Source organism: Acomys minous (genome assembly GCF_964271855.1).
Source record: "Acomys minous genome assembly, chromosome: 12".
NCBI classification, from domain to species: domain Eukaryota; kingdom Metazoa; phylum Chordata; class Mammalia; order Rodentia; family Muridae; genus Acomys; species Acomys minous.
The window spans coordinates 68,924,090-68,940,290 of record NC_140493.1 but is presented as its reverse complement, the minus strand read 5'-3'; the positions used below and the strand labels follow the sequence as shown (position 1 = coordinate 68,940,290).

Sequence of the window (16,201 nt, the reverse complement as noted above, 5' to 3'; positions counted from 1 at the left end):
TGCAGCACTGGCTGCTTGGCTGGTTTCTTCCCTCCTAGGACATTTTCAAGCACTGGGAAGCAGCAGGGCCCTGGGGGTGGCAGCCACAGAGCAGGGGCTTGAGGCTGAAGAGTCGAAGAGCCCCGTCTTCTCTCCTGTCAGAGCAGAGGCTGACTTGACACCTGTAATGGTTACTAACCCCTGACAAGGCAGAGATCCTTTCAAGAATCCAGGGGCATGGGCCTATAGTCCCAGCTACTGGGGGAGTGGAGAATGGGCAGATTGCAACTTCAAGGCCTGCCTAGGCTACAGAATGAGTTCACATCCAGCCTGGGCAGCTTACTTAGACCTTGCCTCAAAATACAATGTAAAAAGAGGGCTGGTGATGTAGCTCAGTGGTGGAGGACTTGCTTAGCCTTCTGGCCTCTGAGGGCACCAACACACAGACTCACAGACACACACACAGTGACACACACAGGTAAATAAGGAATCTTTTAAAAATAAAGAAATAAGGCTGGGCATGGTGGCGCACGTCTTTAAGGTTCTGGCTCAATCTCTAGTACCATAAATAAGTAAACAAAAAACATAGACCTCTTGTAAAAAAAAATTAGTTATGCAGACATAATAATTTTGAGTATGATTTCAAGGGACTTTAGGATTCCCTTTGGTCAGAGAATCCTATTGTTGAGAAAGAGCTCAGATAGACTGATGTGTGCAGTCACTGCTCTTATTGTACCATGGACTCAGAGCACTCAGGTGACAGAGGCCAGCATGGCAGACAGAGCAGGGGTCTGCCTGACACGAGGACCAGGAGCACTACACTCACTGGCCCGGAGCCTCCAGCATGCCACTTGACTCCCTCCAGTCTCTTGGCCTGTCTGCAACAGGGTTCATCAGCCCACCCCATAGGCTCTGTGATATGAGTGAAACAAGGACAAGAGGCCCACAGTGAAGCTGTTCGGGGACCCTGCCTGGCCTGCCCCTCTCTGTGGCCTTGTCCAGGATGCCTGTGTGGGAAGGTGGCCTCATCAGGGTTGCAGGCTTCCTGTGGAGCTTGGTGTTCTACCTGCCCAGGGGACGTTCTGGCAGTACCTGTCCCAACAAACAGCCAAGCAGCAGCAGGAGGAGGCCCACAAGCCAGGACATAGGAAGGTGGCAAGAAGCAAGTCCCCGCAAGCCCCCTGTGTGACAGGCTGGCTAAGCCGTGCTTACGTGCATTAAATGGATTTCCCCATTTCTGTTTCCACCCTAGAGGATGTTGTGTATGTTCTGCTCAGAGCAGGTACTGGATTGCCCTGACCCTCTTGCGGGAGGGCTTTCTACATCAGCGCCGTCCTCGCTCTGTCCTGTGGTTTTCCTTGTCAGGAGGTTGCTGTAACTCAACTTCTGCTTACTTTCCTGAGTTCCCTACAGTAACTTGTTAGCATTCCTACCCCCTTCTTAGCTTTGTCACACCTAACAACCGTTCTGTAACTAGTTCTTTTATAAATTCTGAATTAATTCATACTTACAGACTTGTAAGAAAGCCTGCAGAACTGTTTGCCCTTCACCCAGCTTCTCAGTCACATTGACCTCTCCCGCATCTCTTCCACACCCACCCACATGTCTACACACATAGAGCTTTAAAGCCATTTGACTTAAAGTCTGAGCTAAGACTTCCTGTCACTCCGTCATTCTTCAGTGTGTACGTCCTACAAACCAGGACCTGGGGCCGGAAAGATGGCTCGGCACAACAGGAACTCTTGGTCCTGCAAAGAACCTAAGTTCGGCCCCCAGAACCCCCATCAGGTACCTCACAAACACCTGAACCCCAGCCCCAGGGGACTGATACCCCTCCGACCCCCGTGGGCATATATACACATAGACAGACACATAAACATGTAAATGAGAAGTAAAGGTTCAGGGTGTAGATCAGTGGTAGACGCAGTGTTTACCTAGTGTGCATAAGGCCCTGGGTTTGAATCCCAGCACTGTTTCAAACAAGCAGGGAAACCCAACAACAGAAGTATGTGCGGCCAGAGAGAAGTCCCACAGCTGCCTGGGACTACAGCTCCATGGATCCCAATGTCCTCTTCTGGCCTCTGAGGGCACCAACACACAGACTCACAGACACATACACACAGGTAAATAATGAATCTTTTAAAAATAAAGAAATAAGGCTGGGCGTGGTGGTGCAAATCTCTAATCCCAGCACTCAGGAGGCAGAAGCAGGCAGATCGCTGTGAGCTCGAGGTCAGCCTGGTCCACAAAGCGAGTCCAGGACAGTCAAGACTACACAGAGAAATGCTATCTCAAAAACCCCCAAAATAAAATAAAGTAAAAAAAGAAAGTTTAGAAGAACCCAATCTATATAACTATAATGTAATTTTCAAAGACACATTGATCTCTATTACCAGTTAAATCCAGAGTTCATATTCCATTTTACCAGTTTTGCTTAATTAACTCCTTTATTTATTTTGAGACTAGAGTTCATGTATCCCAGGCTGGCCTCAAACTTGCTACATAGCTGACGATGACTTGAATTTTAAAGAAGTGTGTGTGTGTGTGTGTGTGTGTGTGTGTGTGTGTGTGTGTGTGTGTGTTCGTTCATGGGAAGAGTGTGGGTGCACGTGTGTGTGGAGCCTAGAGAACAACAGCTTTAAGGGTCACCCTGTCCTTTGCTGTGGGGTCTGTCACTGGCCCGAAGCTCCTCAGCTGGGTTAGGCTGAAAGTAGAACTCATGTCCCCACGCTTGTTTGCTTTACTGATTGCGCCACCTCTCTGCAGGTGTGTGCCACCTCCCTTGGCTTGTGAGGCGTTGGGACGGAGCCCAGGGTTCCATGCAGGCTAAGCAGGTGCCACAGCTCCAGCCCCGGCCGTGCTTTCTTGAGTAGATCCAGCATCCATCCTTGCGTCACGGCTGTACGCTCTTCTTCTTTTGGTCTTCCTCAGTCTAGAAGAAGTCTGAGACCTTGACATGTTTGCAGCATATAGGCCAGTGACTTGCTGGAGTGTCCGGGCCTCCTGCCTTCTGATGTCTCCCCATCGCCATGGCCAGAATGCAGCTGTGGTGTTCCCAGCAGCTTGGAGAAGGCGCGCATACTGTCTGCGACTTGGTATTGATGTCATGCTCGAGGTTTTCATATCTACATAGAATATAAATGATAATGCTAAGTGGGCTGAGAGAGCTGGCGCATGCTTTCAGTCCCAGCACCATGGAGGCAGAAGAAGGTGGGTCTCCGTGTTTTCAGGCCAGCCACGGCTACACGTGAGACCCTGCCTCGAGACAAAAACAAAAAGCAACATTAAAACTCCATCAAAGGCCTTTCCACATTCCTCCCTTAGCTGATTTTAGTACGCATGAATAATTCTTACCTGAGTCTTTTATTACTGGGATGGTTTCAGATAGTGAGATTTCAATTTATTTCTTCTGCATTTGTTGGTACTCTGCTTTAAATAAAAAGGCTTTTATTCTTCTTTTTTTTTTTTCCTTCCCTGACACGAGGTCTCACTAAGTAGTCCCAGCTGGCATCAAACTCAGAGATCTCTTGCCTTCTGAGTGCTGGGACATAAAGGGTACACCACCAGGCAATAAACGCAGGCAATAGCGTTTACTTCTTCCTGACTTTACATACATGGTAAATCATGCATATATGCCCATGATGTATATGAGAATTAAACAAATTCTGGTTTTGCTCAGTGGGTTATCTCCCACCCCTTTTACTTTATATTAGAATTGATTTATACCTTTCAAAAAGTTATCAAACTAGCATGCTATGTGTGTGGTGATAGCCGCTTGTGATGCAACACTCAGATGCCGAGACAGGAGGAGCTGAAACCCCAGGCCAGCCTGGGCTGCATGGCAAAGCCCTGTCTTGAAACCCAAACAAGAAAGCTGGAAGGTAAAAAGTCTGTACAACATTAGCACCAGCCTCCAGGCCTTGCCACTGTTGTCCCTTTTCTCTCTAGGGCCTATCACTTTAGTGCTGTGCTGTGGCCCGTGGGAGCCTCCTCATCTTTTTCACAGGCCCCTATCATTTCCCCGAACACTGCCCTTTCTTTCTGGCACAATGAAATGCACCAGGCTTATCTTGTGTGTTCGTGTCAGCCCTAGGGCCATGCTTGCTTCCAGGCTCCCCATTTCCTCTGTGGGGAGTGCCTGCAGACGCCAAGCTCTGGCGTGAGTGAGCTGAGTGCTGCTGGGTGCCGCTGCAGCCACACACAGGTTATAGTCAAACCTTCCTGTACCCTAAAGCCTGTGGGTCCATGTCAAGACCTCCATTCTAACCTAAAACCACAGGGGTTCCCAAGCTCATAACTGCCTTCTGTAACACAATAGCAAGAAGCGTGCCTCCTAGCATTCTAGAAGCATTTACTTGCTTCCTCCATTGACCCATATGTAGCTCATCCCCCAGTCTCCTCCCAACCCCACTGCTCACCCCAGAGGCAAGTCCACATCCCATCCCAAGAACAGTGAAAAGGGTGCATGTTAGGGGTGCAGCACTGAGTGCACGCATGCTGAGTCTGTGGGGCCCTTGGGCTGTGTCCTCTCAGGGCTGCTGCTACATTCCTTTCCAGTCTGACTTGTCATGTCTGAGTGCTGACCGCAGAGCCATCAGCACATCATCCTAAGCCCTGTCTCAGTGAGATGATTGGCTCTCCTTTGTTAGTCTTTCTTGGTATCGATGCTGCACCACAGTGCTCTTTACGTCTCAATTAAAAAAAAAGATGTATTTATTTATTATACAGTATTTTTGCCTGAATGTGTGCCTGCACACCAGAAGAGGACACCAGATTTCATTATAGATGGTTGTGAGCCACCATGTGGTTGCTGGGAATTGAACTCAGGACCTTTGGAAGAACAGACAGTGCTCTTAACCTCTGAGCCATCTCTCCAGCCCCCCCCTCATTAATTTTTAACATAATCACCAGAACTCCCAACAGTTTGTCATGTGGAACCTGCAGATGCTCACTCAGTTCTTAGGCATAAAGCTCATGCTGCAGGGAAGAGAGAGAAACCACATGCCATGAGCTTTCCCTCAGCTATGGAGTCAGGAGCAGCGGTGTGTTTTGTATCTGCATGGTGCTCTGTAGGCCTGAGGTCAAAGTGCAGGATAGACAAGTCAGTACCAGTAAACCTGTGACCTTGGGCAAAGGTACCTCAAGTAACCAGCCTTGGTTTCCTCACCTTTAAAATGACAGTGACAATGATAATGTCCTCTGCTTAAAGCTATTGGGAAGAGTAAATGAGATTGTATTTATAACATGTCTTACAAGCTAATGGGAGAAAAAGACCAAGAAGTGTTGTTGTGTGACGTTAAGACTGTGAGGAGCTGGCGAGATGGCTCAGCAGTCAAGAGCACCAGCCGCTGCCTGAGAATTTGGGTTTAATACCCAGCACCCACATGGGACCTCACAACAATCTGTAACTTTGATCCCAGGGGATCCAACACCCTCTTCTGGCCTTTTCGGGTACTGCATGCACATGTTGTGCAGGCAAATATACAGGCAAACACTCATTCACATAAAATAAATAAAATCTCAAAAAAAGATAACGATCTGAAGGGTTCCCAGTGGGAATCAGAGGGGTCTTACCGCCACACTCAGGGTCAGACGTTTTTACTTTGCATCTCCACCCTCAGCCAAGTTCTTGCTCTCCTTCACATCCTCTTCCTCACGAGTCATCTGTTCTCGCTGCTCTTTGTTTGGGGCTTCTGGAGCATCTCATGTAGCCCAGGCTAGCCTCAGCTCATTAAGTAGTTGAGGATGGCCTCCCAATCCTCGTGGTGGTTCTGCCTCTTACTTGTGGCTGCATGCTTCTGTTCTCCTCCGCTCTGCTGCAGGCTTTCTCCGCAGCCCACTCTGCAAACAGCATTTTGTCACTGTCTGAAATGTGACTCTTCTCAGCATGCAGGGATTCCCAACACCCCACAACCCCTTGGCCAGAACCTGACCGTTTGTAAATGCTTACTTGATTGCACTTGCTCGCCATGGAAAGGCCTCCTGTGGTTCCAGGCTAGACCAGTGTGCCACACAACCCTTCTCCATTATCCTCCATGAAGAGCTTCCACAGCGTCTGCCCAGTGAGGACCTCTAAGCTAACTTTGTATCTTACACTTACCGCCCTGGAGCTCGCACACTGTAAGCGTGTGGTCGGTGATTAGTTGGACTGGCTCGGCACTTCACGAGCAGTGAGCCTCACAGATTCCATTGTGGCACCTTTTACTGCTCCTCTGCAAAGCTCGGTATCTCATGCCCTGTATGACATGGATGCAGAGCGGAAGGGGGCACAGGGACGAGTCCTCACTGCGCTGCTTTCTCGTCAGCTTCAGTGCTGTCCTCAGTACTGTGGAATTACAGCATAGAGCAGGAACCGGCACTGGTGATTCACCTGCCCACTGTGCACCAGGATAGGCAGAACCTGCCCCATCACACAGACTGGTAAAATGTTTGACAGTTTATCTCTGCTGACAAAATGAGCCAATTCAAGCCCAAATTAGAGTATATAAATGCAGGGGCTTGGTGCCAGCTCTCTGGCAGGGTCACAGGTTCCAAGGAATGAGGCCAGGGAAGTCACCATGCAGAGGGAGACAGAAAAGCAGGGAGCAGAGAGAGAAAGCACACGCGCATCGTGCATAGAGAGAGGAGAGAGAGAAAGAGTGTGCGCAAAGTGTCTGCATTACACAAGGAAGAGCCTCTGAGGGAGGGGAATCCTAGCCTCTGAGCTAGAAAGTGTAGGGCAGAGGGTGGGGTATGCTAGCCATGCCCTTTAACAGGTGGGGACTGAGGGATGCTGGGAGAACCTGGGGGACAGGTCTGCTTTGGTTAAATGGGCACCCTAGCCACTTATACCTGGTCTGGATCCCAACAACATTAAGTCAAGTGCCAAAACCAGGTGCTGGATGCATACATGTCATCTCAGCAGTGGGGAGACAGACAGACAAGTTTCAGGGCAGCTTGGGCTGCATAGTAAAACCCTATCTGGAAAAAAAAGTAGAAAGAGTCAGGTGTATAGCACATACTATATCCCAGCACTCAGGAGGCTAATGCAAGAGGAGAGTCATAAGTTCAAAGCCAGCCTGAGCTATAAAGTAGGCTCTGTCTTAAAACAGATGAACAAACCAAAAACAAATCATGTGGCAGTGAGTGGCAGGTGATGGCAGTTCCAGTTGAGGAGCAGGTGTTAGTTGTGCAATGAGGCCTGGGCCTAGGGAGCTAGAGCAGGAGGTGACAAACAGAGACCCAGAAATAGAGCCACAGAGGTGCCCGGCCCAGGTGCCTGCCATGCTGAAGAGTTGTGAGGGTCCTTGAGAAAGTAGGGCAAAAAGAGTCTGTGCAGAGTGGGGTGGGGTGGCCAAGGCACTTTCAGAGGTCCACTAAAGAGGCCTCTCTCCACAGGCAGGCCTAGCCTGCGTGAAGCAGTCCCATCTGGATGTCATAAACCGAATAACAAAAGCACTGGAGTAAAATGTCAATTGTTTCCTATTCCTGCTAATCGATGCTGTGTGTGGTTCTTGCCTTTTTCTTCTTATTGTATAAATATATTTTTAAAGCACAGCTGGATTCTTGTAGCCTTAGGCAGCAAGCTAAAAATGTACCACATGTCAGGAGGGGCCTCCCATTGTCCACACAGCACAGCTGTGCAGAGGACAGTGGCTATGGCCCTGCTGGATTCCAGCTCCTGGTGACTCAGGGTGGCTGGAGGAACTTGAGGGGTGTTTGCCTGGGAAAATGGAGACAGATCATGGCCACCATCACCACATGACCAGGCAAGCCTGGAGCTTTTCCCAGCCACTTTTATCCCAAGATTTTATTTTATTTATTTATTAATTTATTTTTTTCATCTTTGATTCCGGAAGTTGTAAGGAAAAACTGCTCATCTCAGAGAAGGAAGGCATTTTGTCTTTAAAACATCACTCTTTTGGGGGTCCATCCTCTGACGCATTTAGGTTCACGATGCCTACACCTTTGCTGCCACCAGAGCCTTTTTGTAGGCTAGTGAAAAGCATGAGGCGGGGTCCAGGCCACTAGGGATACAAACAGCCTGGGTCTCCAGCTTGGCCTGGACAAAGTGCTTAGCTGTTCTGTGCCTGAGAAAGGGGATGGTAAGCCTCTGAGGGCTAAGGTTCCATGACAGGATTATGAGTATAGTCACTGTCATTAGTGTTTAGGGGACGGTCACCAGCGTGGTGTATAGGAGACGGTCACCATCGTTAGTGTATAGGAGACAGGCACTGTTGTTGGAGTCTAGGACTTTGGCTTGTGGGAAGGGCAGCTGGTGCTTGGCACTCTGGGATGCGTGCTTCTGTGGCAGGTTCTCCAGTCAGCTCTGCCATCCAGTTTTGTGACAGAGTTTTAGGTGTCCGTTTTCTCACCTTCTATAGGAGCAGCCGTGTCTGTCTCCCTCACGGGGACTGGGGTCAGACGTGGTGACAAGATGCCCCAGGACAAAGCAGTGTACAAATGTCAGACTTGATTGCTGCTCTTTTAGCAGGAAGGTGAATGGTGACGTGGATAAAATGCCCCAGGAGTGAGCACCTGTGGGAACACCTCAGGTTCACTGAAGACAGCACCTCTGCCTTAGCTCTCCAAGTGAAATGACATTTCTGCTCTTCTAGAAATCTCAGCGAGCTGATAGACCGGTTTGTGGCAGATTTCAAAGCCCAGGGCCCACCCAAGCCCAACACCGACGAGGGGGGCGCTGTACTGCCCAGCTGCGCCGACCTCTTCGTCTACTACAAGAAGTGCATGGTGCAGTGCTCCCAGCTCAGCACAGGCGAGCCCATGATCGCTCTGACGACCATCTTCCAGAAGTACCTCCGAGAATACGCCTGGAAAATCCTCTCTGGCAACCTGCCTAAGTGAGTCCTGTTCTCCTTACTTTAGAAGGGAAGCGAGACGCTCAACATCCCTAAATATGGGAGGCTTGAGGGAAAGCAACTCTGGGGTTGTTTACTGAGCTGCTAAGAGTGTCAAGGAGGAAAATGTTCCTCCCAGGCTCCCAAGGGCCTGACCCACTGCTGTTCTCTTTAATGACATTCCACAGCTGAGCATGACTGTCAGCAGGCATGTCCTCCGGCCACCAGGGTAGGTCATAGTGCATCAGTGAGTTGGGCCTCTATGCACATGGATTCAGTGCAGAAAAAACAAAGTTATTCCATAGCAGAGGCAGTGTCACGCCAGCCCGTTCATGCCTTGAGTGCCAGATAGACAAGCTTTCCCTCTGGTCGTCTTCCACAGCCTCTACTGCTGTGTTGTGTACTCAGCCTCAAGTGTAAGCTGTGGGTGGGCTGGGGCTGGGGAGAAGGCTAGTGGGTAAAGTGCCTCCCGCATAAACATTAGCGCTCAGGTGCCCAGCAGGCACAGGAAAGGCCGGGCTTGCCAACGCTCACCTGGAGCCACCACAGTAGGAGGCAGAGGCAGCGTGCACTGTTAGGCCGCCCTACTCCACCTGCTCACTCAGGAGCTCCACGTGGATGCATCTTAACTGAGAAAGACGCTTGGGGAAACAGCTTCTGTGCCACGGATGACCCCCCCACATGGGATCTGCACCTCGGGGAATCCCAAGCCAAGGCACTAGGCCAACTGGCCTCCTTGATGAGAATGGGGTCATCCCAGGTGAGGGCTGTTCCTGGCTCTCTTGGTGTGGTCTCTTCCTGTTCCTGTGGGTGAGAGGGTCCGACCAGAGGACAGTCAAGGTAAGGTCAGGAGCAAAGGAACCCATTGTGTGTTGGTTTATTTGTACCGCAGCCAGCCTTTCCTCCCCTTTCTTCTTGTCATAAAATATGCAGCTTCAGGAAGCAAGTTAGCAGCCACAGCCTGATGAGTTCCTGTCCTTTTCTTCAGGACCAGCAGCAGCAGTGGGGGGCTGACCATCAGCAGCCTCCTCAAGGAGAAGGAGGGCTCAGAAGTGGCTAGGTTCACCTTGGAGGAGCTGTGCCTCATCTGCAGCATCCTGAGCACAGCAGAGTACTGCCTGGCCACCACCCAGCAGGTGAGCGCCCTGCTGAGCCTGCCTCCCTCCTTCCCTCCCGGAGCTACGGGCCTGTGAGCTTCACTGAGGTCTCCTACCACCTTGGGCAGGCCAGTTGGCCTCTCAGGAAGAAATGTAGTCAGAGACTGCCCAGGCAGCCATGTTACGGAAGTATGGCCGGCCTCCACCCTCATGTAAGCCATCAAACAGGCATGACCTCTTAAAAATAGGTCAGTAGCACAGTGTTCCTTATGAGAGAAGCAGGAATAAGCTCCCCCAAGGTACCAGGCCCAGCCTTCTGTGAGGGAGTCACCCAATGACTCCATTCTTAGCAGCGTTTATACCACATGCATCCTTCAGGATTTTATGTCTCTCAACATTTTCTAGCACCCTCTGTTCCACCATAACAAACAGCCATTGTTTGAGACATTGGCTGTGAAGCAGAAAGGGCGAGGCCTCTGCTGGAGCTCCTAGAAGACAATTCAGCAAACTAGCTTTGCAGAAGGACAACCCAGAGTAACCTGCCACTCAGGCCTCCACAGCCTTAGAGGCTCTTGATCCCCATTTGGCCCGGGATCCGCAGGAAGCTGAGAGCAAGAGAGCGACCTGAGAGAGCCCTGCCCCTTCTGATGTTGATGCTTATTTCCTAAGTGTCTAAGAAGTCAGACGTGACAGCTTGGTGCTCCTGTGTGCCAGGGAGTGTGTGTGAACACAGGAAGTGTCCAACAGACTCCTTGAGGGTCAGCCAGTTAGGCCAACGGGTCAAGGCAGAAGCATGCTCTGCTTGGGGACATAGTCACATATACAAGAAATGACTTGCAGACCACTTTGGCTTTGGAGCTAGAGATGGACAGACAGATAGAAACACACACACACACACACACACACACACACACACATGCCTAAGCCTCTCATGAGGAACATAGGTATTTAAAGTATATGAGACGGATACATAGCATAGTGTAGCTTTGATTCAGACAGGGTCTGCTTTTGATTCAATCAACACAGTTGGTCCAGGCCTTGCCTAGCATGCATGAAGCCCTGGGTTTCACCCCTAGCTCCACAGGAACTGGGTGTGGAAGTGCACACCTGTACTAAAGTTCCAGGCTTGAGAGGTAGAAGAGGAAATTCAGAAGTGTTCAGTGGGGGCTGGAAAGATGGCTCAGAGGTTAAGGGCACTGACTGCTCTTCCAGAGGTCCTGAGTTCAATTCCCAGCAACCACATGGTGGTTCACAACCATCTATAATGAGATCTGATGCCCTCTTCTGGCCTGTAGGTGTATGTGCAGGCAGAGCCCTGTATATATAATAAATAAACAAATCTTTTAAAAAGGAAAAAAAAAAAAGAAGTACAGGGTCTTCCTCAGTACATAGAGAGCTTGAGTCCAGCCTAGACTAGGGACCCTATCTCAAACAAACAAACAAAACCAGAGGCCGGAGAGATGCTCAGCAGTTAACACTGGCTACTCTTCCAGAGGACCCAGGTTCGATTCTCAGTATAAAACTGACTATAACTCCATTTTCAGGGAACTGGCTGCCTTTTCTGGCCTATGAGCTCCAGTTAGACACATGAAGTAGCATTAAAAAGTGAGCTTGCGACATCACAGCATGTAAGTCATCAAATCCAAGACAGCATCATCACAGAAGGCCTCAGGAGTTAGAGTGGATTGAACTGTACCTTCAAAACTAAGTCCTGACCTGCAGCGTACACTGGAGTGCCTAGGAGTTGTGGCTGTCACACATGTGACTGAGTGCCTTGGGGGAGCTCATCCTGGACCTGCGCTGGCCCTGGCCCAAGGCCTGGGCTCCTGAGGAAGTGAAAAGATGGAAGTAGACAGACCCCAGGCTCAGTGAAGAGGGCCATGTAAGGGCAGACAAAGAGGGAAGGGGTGCTCTGCAGCCCAGGTACAGGAAAGATCTCAAAAAAAACTAATTAAATTAATATGTAAAAGGTCTCAAAAAGTTAAAGAAACAACAACAAAAAAGCAGGGCCAGTGAGATGGCTCAGGAGGCAAAGGTGCTTGCTGTCAAGACTGACAACCCCAGTCCAGTCTCTGGCACCCAAATGGTAGAAGGAGAGACCCCGCTCTGCACATTGTCTAATGACCTCTACACACAGAGTGTGGCTGGAAATACAGACCGGCACACATGAAGAACTTGACCGTGTTCTGTATTGGGAGACTGATAAAAAATGTCCATTCTCTATAAAATGCTATGTGGATTTGACACTGGTCCCTATCAGCATCCCAAGATAACTTACAGAGAGACCAAACAACCTTGAAAAATGAGGGAGAAGTTGGGTGGCACAGTACTCAATTTTGAGGCTTGTTGTAGTGCTGAGGGCGTGTGGTGGCAGAGTGCTCACCTAACGTGTGCTGCCCTGGCTTCAGACCACCCCAAGCCTTTCACAGAGCTACAGTGAGGAAGGCAACCAGCTCCTCCCTCCAACCAGCCGCTGCTCCCACCTCCCAGACATTCTACATTGATCTTTTTAAATAAAAACAGACTCAAATGCTACATGTTATTCTTCACCAAAGTAGCTTATTTTGTTTATCATCAGATCATAGACACACACACACAGTCTCTCTCTCTCTCCCTCTGAGACAAATTCTTCTTGTTGGCTCAGGCTGACCTGGCGCTTACAGCAGTCCTCACTGTCCATCTGCCTCTAGAGTGCTGCCATTACAGGCGCCGGCATCCCTGACTGGCTCTCATGGACAGCTTTTGATACCAGCGTTGTCAGCCTGTTTTAAGCATTGCACTCATCCCGTCATTCCTTCAGGAGAGCTTTACTAGACACTGCAGTGTACCAGGCACTGCCTTTGTGGCAGTGCATAAAGAGGACAGGCATCTTTCTGTCAGGACACTTAGAGCAGACGGAAAACAGGTATCAAACAAGCAAGCCAGGGTTTCACTACCATTCTGTGGTACGTGCACGAGAAGAAACAAATGCCAAGAGAGGAATTGGGGGGCTGGGAAATGGGGGGCTGGTCAGGAGGGTGAGCAGGGTCATCTTGGAGGAAGTATGGCGTGTGAAAGTCCTGAGAGGCAGAGACTCTGAAATTATAAACACCAGAGACAAGGCAGAGAGAGCAAGATGGGGCCAGAGAGGTAGACGGGACCATGCCGTGCTTAAAGTTAGGGTTAGGGCACTGGAGCACGTGAACACAGGCCTGTGCCACACGGTCCCGTCCTCCTCCCAGGTGTCCCTGTAGACTGCATCCGCCTTTCCGTAACATAAAGCCTTCTGGGTAGACTTTACAGATGCAGGGCTCTGAAAGGTCCCTCACCCCTTAGGAGTGGGAGAACTAATGCTGCCAGAAACCCTTGCATGGTGGCTTTTACATCATTCTCTTTTATTTCATGAAAATATATTTCTGAATGTGAAATTGCAAGATTATGTTTACAAGTTGCCTTCTAAAAAAGTTACCCTCATTCGCATAGTTAAGAACATTTTTGTGCCGGGTGTGGTAGCACATACCTTTAATCCCAGCAGAGGCAGGTGGATCCCTGTGAGTTCGAGGCCAACCTGGTCTACAATGAGAAGCCAGGACAGGCAAGGCTACACAGAGAGACCCTGTCTCGAAAAACAAAAAACAAAACAAACACAAAAAAAGAATGTTTTTGTAGGCGGTTATGGTGGTGGACCCCTGTGATCTCAGCACTTGGGAGGCAGAGGCATGTCAGTCTTTGTGAGTTCAAGGCCAGCCTGGTCTACAAAGCAAGTCCAGGACAGCCAGGGCTACACAGAGAAAGCCTGTCTCAAAAAGAACATTTTTGTTTTTAAGTTTTTTAATATGTATGTATGTGTGCCTATGTAACTTATGTGCACCACATTTAGACAGTGCCCACAGGTGCCAAAAGAGGGTGATGGGTCCCCTGGAATTGGAGTTACAGGTGGTGGTGAGCCACCGTGTGGCTGCTGAGAACCGAGCCATCTCTCCAGCCCCCTAAGAGCACTTTACATTTAAATGAAGAACATTCATCTTAGTGTGGGCGTGAGTGATCTGGAGGTGCTAGATTTATCAGTCCTCAGGGTGTTTAGGTTCTCCCAGATCCCGATCACTTCATCTTTCTCCAAGGCTTAGGAGGGTGTGAGTGCTCCTGCCCAAGCCCTCAGGTCACCAAAGTGAAGGTGTCATTTCTGATTCACCACTGAGACATCTGCTACCTTGGCAAGGTGGTGAGCATAGAGAATCTTAGCAACTGCTTTGACTGATTTTACTGTTGCTCACATTGCAAGGTCCCACTGGTAGGTGAGGCTACATTTAACAGGGTAAGGCGGGAGACCACACTTGTTACTTTTCACAGACGCAGCTTAAAGGGAGGAGAGGTTATCTCAGTCCATCACGTGGGCAAAGAGCGACAGTAGTCCTGGCCATGTGGCCATGAGCAGAGACCCCTCCTGGCTACTGGCCAGCAAGCAGGGTGCTCCTGTAACCTTTCCAAAGCCCTCACCAACTTTTGACATCTAGACCACCTCGTAAAGGCTCGACAGCCTTCAAAATAGCACCACCACTGGGGACCAAACACTCAAGGCATGAGCCTGTGGGGGACAAAACATGTGAGCTGTTGACATGTATGCCATTAGAAATAAGTGTGGTGCCAAAGGAGCTGGGTTCTAGGGAACCTGCTTGACCCTGTCACCTGCTGTCTGAGGTGGGCTCCTGCAGTCCTCATCTGTGAAGTGAGGGTAGTGGGATTTCCCTCACATCCTGTGAACAATTCAATGTGCTCTGTATCGTGTCTCCAACTGTCCGGCTTGTCACGCACACGAGCCTCGGCAGTATGGACCGGCCTTGAGTCATCATTAAACACGCTTCTGCTTCTGCCCTTTTCTAACAGCTAGAAGAGAAACTCAAAGAAAAAGTTGATGTGAGTCTGACTGAACGAATCAACCTCACTGGAGAAATGGACACATTCAGCACGTGAGTACCTTCTGGGCGCTTGCTCCTGCTCAGCCTCTCCTCTCCACTGGCAGTGTGGGCTCCAGTCTGTGGAAGCCACGAGTTCCTAGGGCGCGCTCAAACAGCAGTGAGAAATGGTGTCCCATTCTTCTTCCTCCTCCTCCTCTTCTTCTCCCTCCTCCTCTTTTTGTCTTAAACAAGTGTTTAATACAGATGTTTTTGGAGGAGAACTCAAAAAGAGATTCTGGGGTTAGCAGTTATGGGAGTAGCCATGAAAGTTTGGGTCCTACCTGGGTGAGACATACCCAGAGAAGGACAGGGCATGAGGGGCTGGAGAGATGGCTCAGAGGTTAAGAGTGCCAGCTGCTCTTCCAAAGGTCTTGAGTTCAATTTCCAACAACCACATGGTAGCTCATAACCATTTATAATGAGATCTGGTGCCCTCTTCTGTACGTGCAGGCAGCATACTGTATACATAATAAGTAACTCTTTAAAAAAAAAAAAAGGACAGGACATGAAGAGACAGCTGCTCCTCCATTATCAGTGATTAAAACCCACGATTTCATGAACAAATAAAAATTTTAAGTTTTGGCTCATTGACTGCTGTTCCAGAGGACCAAGTTCAAGTCCCAATACCCACATGGCAGCTTATAACTGTCTATAAGTCCAAGGTCTGATGCTCTCACATAGACATACGTGCAGGCTAAGCCCCAATGCACATAAAATAGTGGTAAATCTAAAAATGCAAATTTTGTACACGTGGCAAGAAGAACCCACAGGGCTTTTGCCCATAATCCTATCAGCTGTGAGGCAGTGACCACAGCAGTTTGTTTCTTTGCAGCGTCATCTCCAGCAGCATCCAGCTGTTGGTTCAGGATCTGGATGCAGCCTGCGATCCTGCCCTGATCGCCATGAGCAAGGTAAGGTTAGGAGCTGGCCTCCTGCAGTGATGGGCATGCCTTCCCTCAGCCCTTCTGTTGTGTTCTGACTCTGCTTAGTGTCAGCTGAGAGGGCACTGGGAGACCTCCCAGAATTCCTGCGAGGGTCAGCTCACCTGGCAGCTGGGCTGTTCTTGGTCCTTTTGGGGGCTTGGGTGAGAGTCTGAAGGAGAGGGGCTTTTGGGTCACCACATGGCCCCAGCCTGTCTGTGCTCTTGCCAGATGAGCAGTTGGTGAGCTCTCCAGCAGGGGCTCCCAAGTCATTGCTCAGTCCTGCCGCTCACAGGCTCCGGCTCTTCCTGAGCATTGGTGTCGGTGCTAGATATTGGATCAGACGTGGGTAATGTTCCTCAGCCCCCTGTGGCCCTTTGACACTTGGCCTGTGCTGCTGTTTAGGGTTTTATTTGCCTGCCGTTTCTTCCCCA

The 16,201-nt window shown here is 49.8% G+C and overlaps 1 protein-coding gene across 1 annotated transcript in view; it reads left to right on the top strand.

Moving 5' to 3' along the window:
- The window catches only part of VPS53 (VPS53 subunit of GARP complex), a 137,599-nt gene that overhangs the window by 87,864 nt on the left and 33,534 nt on the right, over positions 1–16,201 (top strand). The window contains exons 14-17 of the mRNA XM_084802771.1: positions 8,577–8,819; positions 9,805–9,952; positions 14,777–14,859; positions 15,680–15,758. Coding sequence (XP_084658897.1) covers positions 8,577–8,819; positions 9,805–9,952; positions 14,777–14,859; positions 15,680–15,758 — 553 coding nt within the window. The remainder of the gene's footprint in view (positions 1–8,576; positions 8,820–9,804; positions 9,953–14,776; positions 14,860–15,679; positions 15,759–16,201) is intronic.